This window comes from Lutra lutra, chromosome 2 (assembly GCF_902655055.1).
Source record: "Lutra lutra chromosome 2, mLutLut1.2, whole genome shotgun sequence".
Lineage (NCBI taxonomy): Eukaryota > Metazoa > Chordata > Mammalia > Carnivora > Mustelidae > Lutra > Lutra lutra.
Window position 1 is genome coordinate 203887502 of NC_062279.1, and position 18065 is coordinate 203905566.

General features: G+C 39.6%; 1 protein-coding gene across 5 annotated transcripts in view; it reads left to right on the forward strand.

The window, feature by feature from the left end:
• The window catches only part of ART3 (ADP-ribosyltransferase 3 (inactive)), a 151361-nt gene that overhangs the window by 110081 nt on the left and 23215 nt on the right, over positions 1-18065 (forward strand). For 4 of the 5 annotated variants that reach the window (XM_047719564.1, XM_047719562.1, XM_047719563.1 and 1 more), the window contains exons 2-3: positions 9937-10049; positions 11434-11511. In XM_047719564.1, coding sequence (XP_047575520.1) covers positions 11443-11511 — 69 coding nt within the window. In that variant the 5' untranslated portion in view covers positions 9937-10049; positions 11434-11442. The remainder of the gene's footprint in view (positions 1-9936; positions 10050-11433; positions 11512-18065) is intronic. The other variant, XM_047719561.1, reaches the window with a different exon arrangement.

An 18065-nucleotide genomic window follows, 5' to 3' on the forward strand; every position in this document is an offset into this window, starting at 1 on the left:
CCACATCTCCTACCTTCCATGACGTGGCCTCTTTTTTCCCTCTTCGTTGTGCTGTTGTTCTCTCAGTCCTCAGATTGGTTTCCTGGCATTCTGAAAGATTTGATATTTATCTAGCTGTGTTTGAGGTGTGAGGCAAGCATAGGGCCCTCCTCCTACTCCGGCCTCTTAACTCCCTAATCATTCAGTTTAAATTGCAGACTCTGCGTGTACTCCCAATTTCCCTTGTAATACTTCTTTGAAAACCATAGTACTAAAAATAAACAAAAAACAGAAAAAACAAACAAAAAAACTATAGTAATTACTGTGTTCTAAGATATCATTTGCTTATTTATTTTGTTATCTGACTGCCTCCTGCCACAAGAATATTAATTTAACAAGGGCAAGATGTTTGTTTATTTTGTTCATTAATCTATCCCCAGTACCTAAAGTGGTGCTGGGACATTGTGAGGACTCCTGGAACAGTGCACAGATAGCAGACTGAAACACGTCCCCGGTCTTTCTGAGAAAGACCTGTTTGTCCAGGAGCTTTGGACTGAGGGGCAGGCTTCTGGTTTGGCGTGCATAGGAAGGCCTACGAAATTGCTATTAGGGAACAGAGGCCGATTGATGCTCTCCCTTTGTACTCTCCCTTTGCCTTGCTCCTGCTTGCCGGTATCATCTGGGGAGGAGCTTATGCTATTCTCTGGTGCCCTGATTTTTACTATTGATGCCAGGAGATACCTCTCCATCACCTGATTTGGTGGTAGCAGCTCCTGGCCCATAGGACTATCACCAACAGAGAATCCTTACATAGCAGTATCACCCCCAGTGGCTATTCCAAGAACTACCACAGCAAGAGCCAGTAGACCCAGGAACTCAAGTCTTTTTGTGAAAAAGGCTCCTTAGTTTATTGTCAAAGTTGAAACCTCAGGGGCAGGCTTCTGTTACACACATGTAAGGGCAGAAACCTTCCCTGACACCTCAGAGAGTGGGCATTATCTTTATGCTCTCCCTCTGTACACTGTAGAGCACCATCATCTCTCATAGCAGAGTTCTTATATGTGTCCGGTATCCTAGTTTTTATATCTGTTGCCTGGTTTAGTGGCTGTCATCCAGGGAATACCCTTTGATCACTCTTGGCTCTCGTGGCCAGGGGCGCTGGTGCTCCTGTGTCTCATGGGACTGTAACAGAGTCCTTGATAGGTACCGATCCCAGGAGACTGTACAGACCAGATCGAAACACACCTCTAGTCTTTTTGTGAAAGAAGCCTACTTGCTAGTCCTAGAGCTTCAGCCTAAAGGACAAATTTTAGGCTGGGCACACCTTTAGCAGCTGTACAGGTGCTCTCAGTGAATGTGGGCGAGGGAATGCCATGTTTGCACTCTAGCTCACTCATACCTCCCGGAAAGGAAATCATACACTTGCCTGGAGCCCCAATTTTGTGCCTACTTGCCGGGAGACCCCTCCAGATCACCTGGCTCTGGGGTCCAATCTGGTTAATTACTGGAACCTATTAAAAATAAAAATAAAATACGCTGTTTGTATAATTACAAAGTTTTGAGAGACAGCTAAGAGCAAGAACGGTGTTGAACAGTAAGTTTTATCTTCGCAAGGCCAGCCCTTCAAGATGGATAAGCAGTTGTTCCATCTGATGCATAGAAACCAATGTAGGCAGTCAAGCAAAATGAAGAAATAGAGGAGTATATTCCAAATGAAAGCAGAAAATGAAACCCCGGGGTCGGGGGGGAACCTTAATGAAATGGAGGTAGGTAATTTACCTGATAAGGAGTTCAAAGTAATGGTTATGAAGATGCTTACTGAACTTGGAAGAAGAATGGATGAACACAGAACTTTAGCAAAGAGAATTTTAAAAGATGAAAAGATAGTTTAAGGGACTTATAGAACAACTGCACACAGACTAATGTACACCTTATAGGGTGAAAGAAGAGAAGAGAGAAATCTGGGAAAAAAAGAAGGAGGCAAACAATTTATTTGAAGAAATAACTGAAAACTTCCCTAATCTGGGGAAAGAAACAGACTTCCAAATCCAGGAAGTTGAGAGGATTCCACATAAGATGATACCAAAGAGACCCACACCAAGACACATTATAATTAAAACGTCAAAATTTAAGGGAAAGGAGAGACTCTTAACAGCAACAAGAGAAAAATAAGTTGTTACCATGTGAGGGAACTCAAATAGGCTATGAGCGTATTTTTCAGCAGAAGCCTTGCAAGCCAGAAGGAAGTAACACAATATAGTCAAAGTGCTAGAAGAAAAAAATTTCCAACCAAGAATATGCTACCCAGCAAAATTATTAATCAGAATGAAAGGTGAAGAAAAGAGTTTTCCAGACAAAAGCTGAAGGAGTTAACCACCATCAAACTGGCCTTAAAGAACTATTAAAGGGACTTATTAACTTGAGAAGAAATACAAACAGTAACAAGAAAACATACCAAAAATGTATCTCTGGTAGAGGTGAATATTTACTGAAAGGAATAGAATAATCTCTTAAAGCTAGTATGAGGGTTAAAAGACAAATATAGGGGCATCTGGGTGGCTCAGTTGGTTAAGCGTCTGCCTTTGGCTCATGTCATGATCCTGAAGTCCCAGGATTGAGCCCCACATCAGGCTCCCTGCTCAGTGGGGAGCCTGCTTCTCCCTCTGCCCCTGACCCCATTGTGCTCTCTCTCTTGCTTTCTGTACCTCTCAAATAAAATTTCTTTTAAAAAAAGACAAATAGGGACGCCTGGGTGGCTCAGTTGGTTAAGCCGCTGCCTTCGGCTCAGGTCATGATCCCAGCATCCTGGGATCAAGTCCCACATCGGGCTCCTTGCTCGGCGGGGAGCCTGCTTCTTCCTCTGCCTCTGCTGCCACTCTGCCTGCCTGTGCTCACTCGCTCTCTCTCTCTCTCTCTCTCTGGCAAATAAATAAAATCTTAAAAAAAAAAAAAAGACAAATATACAAAATAATACAAAAAAGACAACACAAAAATACAAAAAATAAATGTTGCTACAATAATTAGTTAATGTGACATCACATTAGTTTAATGCGACATCAGAAACAAAACATTAGAGGGAGAATAAAAATACACTTTAAAATGCATTCAAACCTGAGTTGTTACCAGCTTAAAATAGACTTACAAATTTTTATATTTAGGCCTCATGATTACCACAAAGCAAAAACCAGTAGTGAATGAACAAAAGGCAGTGAGAAAGGCATCTTAAACATACCACTAAGGAAAGTCATCAAACCACAATGGAAGAGAATGAGAGAAGAAAGGAACAGAGGAAGTACAAAACAGCCAGAAAGCAAATAACAAAATGGCAGTAATAAGTCTTTACCTATCAATAATTCTTTGAAGGTAAATAGAGTAAATTCTCTAATCAGAAAACGTAGAATGGCTAAGTGGTTAAAACAAAACAAAAAGATACTCCATGCAAATGGAACCCAGAAGAAGACTGGGGACTTGAACACCATCTACTTACATCAATAGATAGATTAGACTGCAAAAACAAAGGAAACATTGACCTTCAGTCACACATTTGAGCAGATGGACCTAACAGGTATATACAAAACATACCATCCAAAAACAACAGAATACACATTCTTCTCAAGTGCACATGAAACATACTCTAGGATAGATCAAGTCTGCACAAAACCGAAGATTGAATCCTATCATTTTTTCCAAACCCAGTGGTATGAAACCAGAAATCAATTATAAAAAAGAAAACTGAAAATTTATTATGTGGATATTAATGTATTACTGAACAGCCAGTGGGTCAGTAAAGAATTCGAAAGTGAAATCTGAAGAGATACCTTGAGACAAATGAAAACGAAAATACCAAACCAATATACCAAAAATTATGGGATATAGCAAAAAGAGTTCTGGGGAGAAGTTCATAGCAATAAATGCCTACCTCAGAAACAAGAAAAATCTCAACCAATGTACACCTCAGAAACTAGAAAAAGGACAAATGAAGCCCAAAGTTAGGAGAAGGAAGGAAATAAAAGTCTGAGGAGAAATAAATGAAATAGAGACAAAAAGATGATAGAAAAGATCGATGAAACAAGAGCTCGTTCTTAGAAAATATAAACAAAATTGCAAAACATTTAGCTAAACAAACAAAGAAAAAAAGAGGGCTTAAGTAAAATCAAGGATGACAGAAGATTCATTACAACTGGTACTACAGAGATACACAGGATCATAAGACACTATGAACAATTACACACAAACACATTGGACCACCTAGAAAAAAAAATGGATAAATTCCTAGAAATATAAAAACTTTTCAAACTGAATCAGGAGGAGAAAAATCTGAACAGATTGATTACTGGTAAGGAGATTGAAGCAGTAATTTAAAACCTCCCAACAAAATTCCAGGACCAAATAACTGCACTGATGAATTCTGTCAGTCAAAGAAGAATTAACACCAATCATTCTCAAACTCTTCAAAAAATAAAAGAGAAAAGAACATTCTAAACTCACTTTATGAGGCCAGCATCACCATGATATCAAAACCAGACAAGAAAAGAAGAAAATGGCAGACCGATATCCCTAATGAACATAAATGCAAAACTCCTCATCAAATATTAGCAAGCTGAATTCAATAATACATTAATAGGATCATACCCTGTGATCAAGTGGAATTTATTCCAAGGGTGCAAGGATGATTCAGCATTTACCAATCAATCAGTGTGATACACCACATTAATAAAATGAAGTGAGAAAATCACATGATCATTTAAATAGAAGCATAAAAAGTATATGACAAAATTCAATATCCATTTATAATAAAAGCTTGCAATAATGTGGGTATAGAAGGAACATCCGTCAACATAATGAAGGCCATTTATGAAAAGCCCACAGCTGACATTACAACCCAGTGGGGTTAAGTGAAAACTTTTTCTCTAAGATTAGGAAAAAGACAAGGATGCCCACTTTTTTTTTTTTATTATTATTCAATTATTTGAGAGAGAGACTGTGCATGAGCAGGGGATGGGGAGAAGGAGAGGGAGAAAAGCAGACTCCCCACTGAGTGTGGAGCCCAGTGTAAGGCTGGATTCCAGGACCCTGAGATCATGACTTGAGCTGAAACCAAGAGTCAGTTGCATAACCGACTGAGCCACCCAGGAGCCTCAAGGATGCCTGCTCTTGCCACTTTTATTCAACATAGTGTTGAAGTCGTAGCCACAGCAATTAGGCAAGAAAAAGATGAAAGCCATCCAGATTGTAGAGAAAGAAGGAAAATTGTCACTCTTGAGATGACATGGTATTTTGTATATAGAAAACCTTAAAGATTGCACCAAAAAACTGTTAAGACTAGTAAATTCAGTAAAATTGCAGGATACAGAGTCAATATACAGAGGGTTGCCTAGGTGGCTCTGTTGGTTAAGCATCAGCTCTTGATTTCGGCTCAGGTGATAATCTCAGGGTCCTGGAATTGAGCCCCAAGTTGGCCTCTGTGCTAAGAGGGGAGTCTGCTCAAGGATTTCTCTCCCTCTTCCATTGCCCTCCCCCTGCTTGGACTCCCTCTCTCTCTCTCTCTCTGTTAAAAAAAAGTCCTTCAAAGTCAATATACAGAGAAATATGTTGCATTTCTATATACCAATAACAAACTATCAGAAAGAGAAATTAAGGGGGCACCTGGGTGGCTCAGTTGGTTAAGCGTCCAACTTTTGATTTTTGGCTCTGGTCATGATTTCAGGGTTGTGAGATCGAGCCCCACACTGGGTTCCAGACTCAGTGAGGAGTCAGCTGGTGATTCTCTCTCTCTCTCTCCTCTCCCTCTGCCCTTCCCCCCACTTGCATGCATGATCCCTTTCTCTCTGAAATAAATAAATCTTAAAAAAAAGAAAAATTAAGAAAATAACCTTCATTTTCAGTTGCATTAAAATGAGCAAAATACTAGGAATTAACCAAGGAGGAGAAAGACTAACATACTGAGAAGTATGGCATTGATGAAAGAAATATAAGGAGACAAAAATAAATGGAATGAGGGGCACCTGGGTGGCTCAGTGCTTAAGCCTCTGCCTTCAGCTCAGGTCATGATCTCAGGGTCCTGGGATCGAGTCCCACATGGGGCTCTCTGCTCTGCAGGGAGCCTGCTTCCTCCTCTCTCTCTCTCTCTGCCTGCCTCTCTGCCCACTTGTGATCTCTCTCTGTCAAATAAATAAAAAAAAAAATCTTTAATAAAAAAAAATAAAAATAAATGGAATGATATTCCATGCTTCTGAATTAGAAGATCAGATTGTTAAAATGTTCACACTACCCATAGCAATCTATAGATTTAATGCAACCTTTATCAAAATTCCAATGGCATTTTTTTTCACAGAAATAGAACAAGCAATTTTAAAATTTGTGTAGAACCACAAAAGAATGCAAATAGTCTAAGCAATCTTGAAAAAGAAGAACAAAGCATCAGGCTCCCTGATTTCAGACTATATTACAAACCCAGAGTAATCAAATTAGTATGGTATTGGCATAAAATAGACACACAGGGGCACCTGGGTGGCTCAGTCAGTTGAGCATCCAGCTCTTGATCTCAGCTCAGGACTTGATCTCGGGGTCATGAATTCTAACCTCACATTGGGCTCCATGCTGGGCACGGAGCCTACTTTAAAAAACAACATCTTCTGGGGCACCTGAGTGGCTCTGTCATTTAAGTGACCACCTTTATTTAGCTCAGGTCATGATCCTGGGGTCCTGGAATTGAGCCCTGCATTGGGCACCCTGCACAGCAGGGAGTCTGCTTCTCCCTCTTCCTCTACCCTTCCCCCTGCTTGTTCTCTCACTTGCTGTCTCTCTCAAATGAATAAATAAATCTTTATGAAAAAAAGTTAAAAACAAAAGCAAAAAACCAGATGCACAGATCAGTGGAACAGAATAGAGATCCCAGAAATAAACCCATACGTATATGGTAAATTAATTTAGGAAAAGACAAGAAGAATATACAATAGGCAAAGGACAGTGTCTAATAAATGGTATTGGGAAAACTGGACCATTTACAAAAATTCCCTCAAAATGGATTAAAGACTTGAAGGTAAGACATGAAACCATAAAATCTGTGGGAGGAAACATGGAGTAAGTTCCTGGACATCGTAAATTGGCAGTAGTTTTTGGATTTGACACCAAAAGCAAAGGCAATAAAAGCAAAAATAAAAAATTGGGACTACATCAAACAAAAAAGTTTCTACACAGCAGAGGAAACCAGTAGCAAAATGAAAAGGCAGCCTACTGAATGGGAGAAGATATTTGCAAATCATATATCTGATAAGGGGTTAGTATCCAAAATATATGAAGAACTCAGACAATAGCCAAAAACAAAAAAAATCCAATTAAAAAAATAAACAGATGCTCTTAATAGACACTTTTCCAAAGAAGACTTACAGAAGGCCAGTGTGTATATGAAAAGATCTTCAAAGTCACTAATCAGGGAAATTCAAGTAAAAACCACAGTGGGCTTTCACAGTACATCTGGTAGAAGAATGGCTGTTATCAAAAAGAACAAAGCGGGGGTAGGACTGCGAAGGGAAAAATACCAAGTGTTGACAAGGATGTGGAAAAGGGGAATTTTGTGCACTGTTTGTGGTAGTGTATATTGGAGTAGCCATTATGGAAAGAATATGATCCAGCAATTTCATGTTTGGGTATTTATTTATTTATTTATTTTTATTTATTTATAAGAGAAAACAAAACACTAACCTGAAAAAGCATGTATCACCACCATGTCATTACAGCATTATTTACAATAACCAAGATACAGAAACAACCTGAGTGTCCATCAGTGGATGAATGGATAAAGAAAATGTGTTTGTGTATAGATACATGTATATGCACACACATATATACACATATATAAATAAAATGGAATATTATCAGCCATAAAAAAGAGTAAAATATCTCCCATCCATTTGTGAGAACATAGATGGACCTCGAGAACAGCATGCTAAAATGAGAGAAGTCTAAGACAGAAACGTCACATGACCTCATTTATACGTGGAATCTAAAAAGCAAAAACAAAAACCAAAAAAAACTAAGCTCATGGATATAGAGAACAGATTGGTGGTTGCCATACTGGGTATTGGGAAGGTGGATGAAAATGGTGGAGGAAGTCAAAAGGTACGAATTTTCAGTTGTAAAATAAATGTCATGGGGATATAATGTACAACATGGTAATTGTAGGTAATACTACTATTCTGCGTATTTGAAAATCAATAGAGTAAGTCTTAAAAGTTACAGCACACACAAAAATTTGTAATGATATGGTGACAGACATTAATACTAGACTTATTATGCTGATCATTTTGCAATATACACAAGTATAAAAACATGTTATACATCTAAATCTAATATGTTTTATATGTTAATTATACTTTGATTTTTAAAAAGTTTAAAAGTGAAATAAAACAGGAATGGAGCAAAAGCATATCAGGCATAAGGAAGGCCAGACTTGCCTTGAACTTCATGCAGTGTTTGTTAACATGCTTTTTCGTGGACTCCATCTTTTGTGTGATATACAGACAAATTTGGTAGGGTTAGTGCCAAAGACAGGAAAATCCTACTGAAAGCTCACATGCTTGCAACTTAAAAGAAGGTCAGTAATGCCTGAAGACATGTGCAAACCCTCTTTTTCCTTTTGGACCAAACTTTTTTTTTTAATGGTGCTATTGCTCAGAGTCTGTTTAGTGTATTAAGTTGTATTTTGAACTACCTAGCCATGGGGTAAGAAGAAGTTAGAGGCTTTGAAGGCTGAAGATGAGAGGTGGGTTTTATAAAAATGGGTGCACTTTAATACTTAAATGTTTAGTTGTATAATAATATATGTACATATGCACACATACAGAGGAAAATACACATAAGCATATAGCTTGGTGAATATATTCACAACTGAGTATATCAATGTAATCAACACCCAGAGCCACACCAGAACTTAACTGGCATCCCAGATGCTCTCCTTGTTCCTCTTCCAGGTCTACTTACTACTCAGAGCAACCAGTATTCTGATTCCGATGTTATAGATGGGTTTTATTTGATTTTATTCCCTATCCCAATTAAATCATACAGTATATACATGTTTGGGTCTCTTCTTCTGCTGGAAAATATTTTGTTAAGATTTATCCACATTTCTTACATATGGTTATTCTCAAGCCACACAAAATTCCATTGTATGAATATAACAATGTATCCATTCTGCTGTTGTTGGGCATCTGGATGTTTTCCAGTTTGGGGCTGTTACACATCATGCACTATCTAATACATTATATTAATGTATTTTGATATATATGCACAAATTTCCTAGGATATATCACAGTTTTTTAACCACAGTCCGTGAACTCCCACGTGTTCCTCAGCAGTCGGTATATTTACTCTGTGTACTTACTCAGATGGGGACTGTAGTTGCAGGTTACCAAATCCTTCCCTTAGTGTTCTCACTGACTTTTTCTAAAACTCATTGGGCTTTTTAACATATATTTTGGTTAAGTATGAATATTAATGTGTTTTTTCAGATTGTGAGTGCTTTTTATTACTTCATTTTACTTGCTTGTGTATCCCAGCAGCTGGCGCCCTTCCCTGAAAAACCGTAAGCTGGTTGAGTGAATGGCGATAGCCATCATCATTGCCAGCGATGAACGCGGCAAGTTCCCTTAGTTACGTGAGCCATCTAGTTAGGATTTTTCCTTTGCTTTAGTTTGACATCTCAGAGTCAAAGGGTCCGGAGTAGGAGGTGATTGCTCTCCGAAAAGCCTACAACGGGGCTCGGAACTGGACATGCTGTGTGGTTAGAGGGCATTGCTGTGGCTTTACAAGCCTCTGGGAGATTTCATGTGTTAACAGCAGTGATTCCAAAGGATAGTGTGGGGGCCAGATATAAATAGCAGAACACAAATGGGGTAATGTGCCACTGCCAAGCTACTGCTGGGGGTGTTTATAAAAAGAAAAGCATTCCCTTCTCAGCTCTCACTGTCAACAACCTCCCATCCTGAAGACACACTTACCACAACTGAGAGAGTGGGGAACAGTCTGAGACCTAGCATCATTTAAACCTCCTCCACAGGCAGAAAAGCCAGGTAAACATTTTGACTTATTTACACTCAGACTAGAGAAGTAATGGATTTTCGGAAAACCCTGATTCAGAGCTTGCTTGGCATATATTGCCTTGTGACAGTTATCTGTCAAGTTTTATATATATATATATATATATATATATATATATAATATATATATATATTTAGTTAAGAGAGAGAGAGAGTGAGAAGGCCCAAGCTGGGGGAGAGGCAAAGGGGGGAAGGGAGAAGCAGGTTCCCAGCTGAGCAGGGAGCCTGAGGTAGGGCTTGATCCCAGGACCCGGGGATCCTGACCTGAGCAGAAAGCAAACACTTAACCGACTGAGCCCCCCAGGTGCCCCCTGTAAAGTATTATATTTCAAATCTTTTTTAGAAAGTAAAGTTCAACACAAAAATGGCATTTTGGTAGTATATTTTAGTATCTCTAATGAAAGAAGCTGTGCCTGACTAAAGACGGGAATGTGAGACCAAGGAGAGGACTCCCTATGCTGTTCATTCCTGCTTGTACATGCCAGAAAATGGTGCTTAGTAGGATGAAGTAGAGAGCTCAGTTCAGTTCCAGTAGTGTCAGCTTTGTTGTAGGTATGTGGAAGGAACCAGCACTGAATTGAATCGGATAATGGCTGTGGGATAGCTTCAGCTCCTGAAGGCCTTTCACGCTCCTATTTACCCCTTTCATTTTCCTAAATAATGGGACAAGTATTGGGCATTTGGCCAAAGGAGTTGTTTAATCTTATTAGAATTGCTGCCTACCTAATTTTTCCTTATTTTCATTCTTGCCATCAGAAATTTATGCAAGACACTTGTTTTGTCCTTGTGCTTCTCTTGAATCTGAGTATTTGGGTAGCCCTCCAGTGAGTACCATTACTAGTCTTATCATTCCCTCTATCCTACCCAGATGGGTGTCACTCAGTTTGCAGAGAATAAAAGAATGGATGCTGTGCATGGGCCATAACTACTGGGGAATTTTTGGAAACTGGGAGCTAGGAAACCACCAGTCTGAAGTGGTTGTTTTTTAGTTTATGTTATTTCCTGTGTATGCTGGGGGGAAATTCAGAGATAGGAAGAAAATATGACTTCCAGTGACTGTCTATGGTGAGAGAGAAAACATGGCTGGAAGAGAATGGAAATGGACAGATTTAATCTTGAGCAAATTTCTGAAGTTCTCTGAGCTTTTGTTTGCCTATCTGTAGAATGAGGGTGTTAGGCCACCAGACAGAATCTAATGGCCCTTTCAGCCATTGGAAATTAACTGATGATCACTTCCTGACCATCATGGTGCCTAATCTCACCCTGAATGAAATACATAACAGTGTGTCATCCTGCTTTCCTTCCCTAAACCTCTTTTTTAAGTCTGCTAAATTGGAATTTCTTCATTTTAATTTAGAAGAGAAAAATGAAGGCAAGACGTTTTGATATGGTCACCATGCTGCTGGCAGCTCTGATTCTAATGGACATTTTCCAGGTAATGTTGGGAATGGGAAGTATGTAGTCATTGAATGGGAACTCTTGATATAATGTTGCTTGAGGCATTTGTATGGGTTGATGTTGGAAATGAGAGTGGCTAGAATAGATAGAATAGGTAAATTGGTTTTTTACAAGTAGCTTTTATCTTTTCATTTTACACATTAGATACATAATAACTGTAGAAAGTTGAAAAAATTAAAATTAAGCAAACAGAAGAAAGTAAAAATAATCCATAATCCTTCCACTTAGAAGGAAAGACTCTTAATCTGTTGGTGTGTAGTCTTCTTGGCTTTTTCCTGTGTGTGTGTGTGTGTGTGTGTGTTTGTAATTTAGAAAAATGGATTCACACTGTACAAAGTATTATTTTATTTTCCTTTTTAAGTTACTACTGTACCTACATGTCTATGTCATTAAGTATTCTTAAAATATGTATATTGTCCAAATAAAATGACACTGCAGTGTTTGGTTATGTATGTTTTATTGAACTATATAATGACCATTTGCTCACACCTGGTGTTCCTTTTTTCTGATAAAACTTTTATGATTTTATTTGTTGCAGTTGAATCTTTAAACGTTCTGTAACATATTCTTATGTAAGATATGAGTGAGCTATCTCATTTGATTTCTTCCCCGCAATGTTAACTGTCACATCACTACTGAATATTTTCCCACTGTTTTGAAGTGCCTTTTTTTTTTTTTAAAGATTTTATTTATTTATCCGACAGACAGAGATCATGAGTAGGCAGAGAGGCAGGCAGAGAGAGAAGTTGAAGTGCCTTCTTTAAGATATGTTAAGTTCTTAAAATTTTGTTTTTGAATTAAATATTCTGATCCCTTGGTAGAATCATTGTGTATTCTGTTGCCTGTACTACAGCATGATTTTTTAAATTGAGGCATAATTTACATACCATAAAAATCCCACCATTTTAAAGTACATAATTCAGTGATTTTCATAAATATAAATTTATGTGAATTCATTAACATGAGTATTTATAGGGACGCCTGGGTGGCTCAGTGGATTGAGCCCTGCCTTCAGCTCAGGTCATGATCTCAGGGTCCTGGGATCAAGCCCAGCATCGGGATCTCTGCTCAGCAGGAAGCCTGCTTCCCCCCTCCCTTCCTGTCTACTTAGGAAGTATCGTAGGATCTTTCTCTCTGTCAAATAAATAAATAAAATCTTTACATCATAAACATAAATTCATTGTGTTGTACAACCACCACCACTATCTCTTTACAGAACATTCCCATCTTTTCTGTCTCTTTACAGAACATTCCCATCACCCCCAAAAGAAGGCCCTGTAGCTATCAGCAGTCAGTCCCAATTCCCTCTTCCCTACATGCATTGACACCGTTACTGCTTTCTGTTTCTGTGGATTTGCCTATTCTGGGTGTCTCACCGGAATGCAGTCATACAGGATCTGGCCCTTTGTGTGGCTTCTTTCACTTAGTGTTTTGCTTTCAAGGTTCGTTCGTGTTGTAGCATATCCTAGTACTTCATTACTTTTTAAAGCTGAATAATACTCAGCCCGAGATGAGGACCTGAGCTGAAGGTGGGCGCTTAACCGACTGACCCAGCCAGGCACCCCTATCTCTTTATTAATTGATGAACATTTCGGTTCTCACTTTTTAAAGGCTCTTAGGGGTGAATAATCCTGCTTTGAACCTTCATGTACAGATTTTTAAGTGAACATGTTTTCAGTTCTCCTGGGTGTACACCTATGAATGGAATTGCTGGGTCATATGGCAACTTTATGTTTTCCTCAGTGGCTGCACAATGTTATGTTCCCCAGCAGTGTATGAGGGTTCAGGTACTCTACATCTCTGCCAACACTGATTTTCCCTTTTTTCCCCCCTTCTGATTATAGCCATTCTAACAGGTATGCAGTGGTAGCTCACTGTGGTTTTGCTATGAATTTTTAACATTCTTTTGTAATATAATTTTCGTGTATGTTCTGTGAATGTTCCATAATTTGTTTTACCAGTTTCTTTTCATTAGCATTTAGGTCATTTCCACATTTTTTGGTAATATTTTTGTATTAGCTTTTTGCTAACTAAATTTCATTAGTATGGGCTTTTGTTTCAGTGGATAAAACAGAGGAAGAAAATATAATCAGTGTGTTCACCTAGCCTTTTGGACATGTCCCTTAATGTCCATTCAGTTGTCCCTGAATGGTGGTGGCATTTGTGAACTTTTTCAGTGCTCAAGGCACTCACTGTACAGAACACAGAATCAACTGTGGCTTTGGGCCAGAAAGACTTAATGTCTAAAATTAGACCTGTGGAGACTGGTTAGAGGCATAGGAAAAGATAGGAACATACTGGACAGGATAGGATAGGATATGACTCTGATATGATGTGACTCGGATATGATGTGAGGAATGTGGGAGGTGGTTTCAGGGTGTGATGTCTTATATTGAAGTCTTGAAGATGAATCAGTATCAGTGCCCAAGATACACCGTGGTACGTTCTGTGCTGCAGACAAAAATGCATTTCTTGGCTAGGAGATGGTAGTGACTTAATCTCCTAGAGCTCAGATTCCCACTTCAGGAAACTCAATGACTTCCCCAGCAGAATATTTTGTGGCTGGTAATAAAGACAGTTTCTGATGCTGGCCCAGTTTCTTCATTTGTAAAATGATGTTATGAATTGTCTGCCCAACCTTTGTAACAGGTGTTAGGAGAAAATTAAAGCCTTCTGAAAGTGCTGCGTAAATATCAGTGGTCTTTGTCATTGGAAACAGGACATTTGTTTAAGAGGACAGACTATGGGGCCAGATTGTGTGGCTTCATATCTCAATTTCAGACAAGTTACTTCTATCTGTCTTAGTTTGCTCATCCTTAAAAAGGGACTAATGGTATCTGCCGCACGGGTTGCCGTGAAGATTAAATGAGCTCGTTAATATATAGGAACACTCAGTGCTTGGCATACAGATGACACCTGGGAGAAGTTTGCTAGGTCTTAGTGATGGAGTGGCCACAGAGGGTGACTGAGAAGAAGATACATAGGAAAACGCAAAAATGAAAGATGGGTCTGTGTAAGCACCAGGCTGGTGGTGGTGGTTGTAGGGGGTAAGATGAGTTTGCTCTTGACTATTGACAGTTGATGGGTCTTTGTGCAGTTCAAGTGGAGTTACCAAGTAGGCAGGTGGTAATATGCGTCTGCACTTACAGGGACAGGTCAGAGGTATTTAGATGATAACTGACACCATGTGCGTGTATATAATTGCCTAAGGGTAGAGTTGAGAGTTAAAAAATAAATAGCCTTGAGCAATTCCCAACATTTAATGGCCGATAGAGTATGTTGGGTCTTCAAAAGAAGAGGTGTTGCCTCAGCAAGAGCTGTTTGGGTGGAGGAATGGGGTGGGAAGCCGACTGAAGAGGACTGAGATATGAGTAGGAATGAGTGGAAATGAGTGGAGATAGCGAGGGTAGATGTTTCTTTTGAGAAGTTGGTCTATGAGGGGGAGAAAAGAGATGGTAGGAAGCAGATAGTTAGCCTGGGATGTTTATTTTGCTTTCTTGAGTTGATTCTCTCTCTCTTTCAACCTTCTCCCTCCCCTTACCCCTGGCATACACACTTTCACACACTCATACACACACTTTTCAAGAATCATTTGTGAGTAAAAAAAATAAATAAAAGTCATTCATGTGGAAGCTGCAACTTTAAGAGCTCCTGACTAAGGGTCTTTATAAAGTTTTTAGCTGCGGTCTCCTGCTTAGGCTGCGGCTTATGCCGCTACTGTACTATTACATGCATAGAATAGTGGAAAGGGAAGATGATGAGGGCATTGTCCTTTTATTTGTAGAAACCCTTAAGTGGAGTCCCCGGGCAGATTTTCTTGTCCTGTGTTTTGATCTATAGGCCAGAGTACAGGTTCTTATTTTGCAGGATTTCTTTTTCTTTAGTGCCCTCAGTTTTTGGTCACATCACTTCGAAGGATGAAGAGGTAGACCCCATGAGGTGGCAAAGCAAAGTTTATTGGGTGATAGCAAAGTGATAGTACAAAGCTCCTGAAGAGGCAGGGGACCCAAGAGGGTTGGCCTGGGAGTTTCTATGTCTAGGGGTTTTTATGGGCTTGTTGGCTAGCTGTTTTAATCTGATTAACCCTCCCTGCCCCTGTCACCCAAACAGATTTTGTCATCTGTCTATCGTGTGCGAAAGGGTGGAGGGCTCTTTCCCGAGTGGTGTAAAATTCTTTTAAGGATGGTCTCCTCTTGGGGGCCGGGGTGGGAGGGGTCGTCTCTGCCTGCCTCTCTTCCAACTATCCTTTATTAATTTAGTTCACTTAAATATTTTGCTAGTTACTATGCTGGAAGCTTGGAATTCAAAAGGCAAATGTGACACAGATCCTTCCCTGAGGAGCTTCCAGTATAATATGTATATTCCTATCATGAAATAATGAAAATAACCCCAGCGTGTTGAAGGCTTAATAGGTGGTAGGCAATGTAGGTAAGGGCTTTGCGTATATTCATTTTATCATTAGTTCTTTACAACAGTCCTGCAGTTAAGATATTATTGCCTTTATCCTCGTTTTTAGATGAGAAAATTGAAACTCAGAAATGTAAAAAGTAACTTTCCCATATCAAATAGTATCTAGTTACAGAATCTAAACCTAGATTTGTCTGGCTCCAAGCTAGTGCTAATTATATCATACAATCCCACTTACTATGTTACAGGTATCATTTAAAGGTACATTAGGCTTTTTTTCAGTTGTGTGCAACAGAAACACAATTTGGACTAAGTAAATAGGGAATCTTGTAAATAGGGAATCTTGATACTCAAGTATCTTGATAGAATCTTGATACGCAAGGAAATAGGGAATCTTGATACTTATGACCAAGGTAGAATACAGTCTTCAGGTGCAGCTAAACTCAGGGCCTTGACTAATGTCATCAGGGCCTCATCTCTCTTCTTTTCAGCACTGCAAGCCTTCCTTTGTTGGTTTTATTTACAGACAGGATTCTTCATGGAACTATAAAGGATAACTATTGGCTGCCCCAAGCCAATATCACCCTTAGAGCTTATGGTTGTAGAGGAAGAAAGCTTTTTTCCTCTTCCCAGGAGTGCTCTGGTTTTTAGACCTGCATCACTGGAACACCTGGGTGGTTCATTCAGTTAAGCATCTGATTCCTTTTGGTTTTAATTAACGTATAATGTATTATTTGTTTCAGGGGTCCATGTCTGTGGTTCATCAGTCTTAAACAATGCACAATGCTCCCCATAACACATACCCTCCCAATGTCCATCACCCAGCCACCCCATCCCTCGCACCCTCCCTCCCCTCCAGCAGCCCTCAGTTTGTTCCCTGAGATTAAGAGTCTCTTATGGTTTGTCTCCCTCTCCGGTTTCATCTTGTTTCATTTTTTCCTCTCTTCCCCTACAATCCTCTGCCTTGTTTCTTAAATTCCGCATATCCGTGAGATTATATGACAAAATGTCTTTCTCTGATTGACTTATTTAACATAATACCCTCTAGTTCCATCCACATCATTGTAAAAGGCAAGATTTTAATTTTTTTAATATTTTATTTATTTATTTGACAGAGAGAGATCACAAGTAGGCAGAGAGGCAGGCAGAGAGAGGAAGAAGCAGGCTCCCTGCTGAACAGAGAGCCAGATGCGGGGCTCGATCCCAGGACCCTGAGATCATGACCCGAGCCAAAGGCAGAGGCTTAACCCACTGAGCCAACCAGGCGCCCCAAGATTTTAATTTTTTGATGGCTGTATAAAATTCCATTTGTGTGTGTGTGTGTGTGTGTGTGTGTATGTATGTGTGTGTGTATACACTGCATCTTCTTTATCCATTCATCTGTTGATGGACATCTGGGCTCTTTCCATAGTTGGCTGTTGGGGACATTGCTGCTATATATATTGGGGTACAGGTGCCCCTTCAGATTACTACATTTGTATCTTTGGGGTAAATATCTAGTAGTAAGCATCTGATTCTTGATTTTGGCTCAGGTCATGATCTTAGGGTTGTGAGATTGAGCCCTGCATGGATGGGGCTTTGCGCCGCTGAGGGTGGAACCTGCTTAAAATTCTTCCCTCTCCCTGTGCCCCTCCCCACCCTGCCTGTTTACATGCTCGCTCACTCTCCTGCACACGCGCTTGCTGTCGCGGAAGAAAGAAAGACCCCTGCATCGTTGCTTACCATTGCAGCAAGGTGCAGATCAGTTCTACCCAGCCCATGCGGGGGAGTCCGCAAAGGAAAATGAATAATATTTATCATTATGTATTTATCATGTACAGTATTTCACAGATGGGATTTCAAAATCGTTCGGCAGTGTTAAGGGGTTGAGAGAATCTAGCTAAGAATATTGTTCAAAGCCAGGGCTGCCACCCATTTCTCCAATTTCACACGTACTCCTTCCTCTGCACCATAAAGTGCAGATGAACGAATTACAGACCTAATCATTCCCACACTTCTCAGGGCTAACATTTACTTTGTCATACAAAGAGATCACAGCTAAGAAAAGTTATCAGTAACAGTGGAATATACTTCCTGTATAAAAATCATGCCCCCCCCAAAAAATCATGTCCAAAGTTGTTCTAA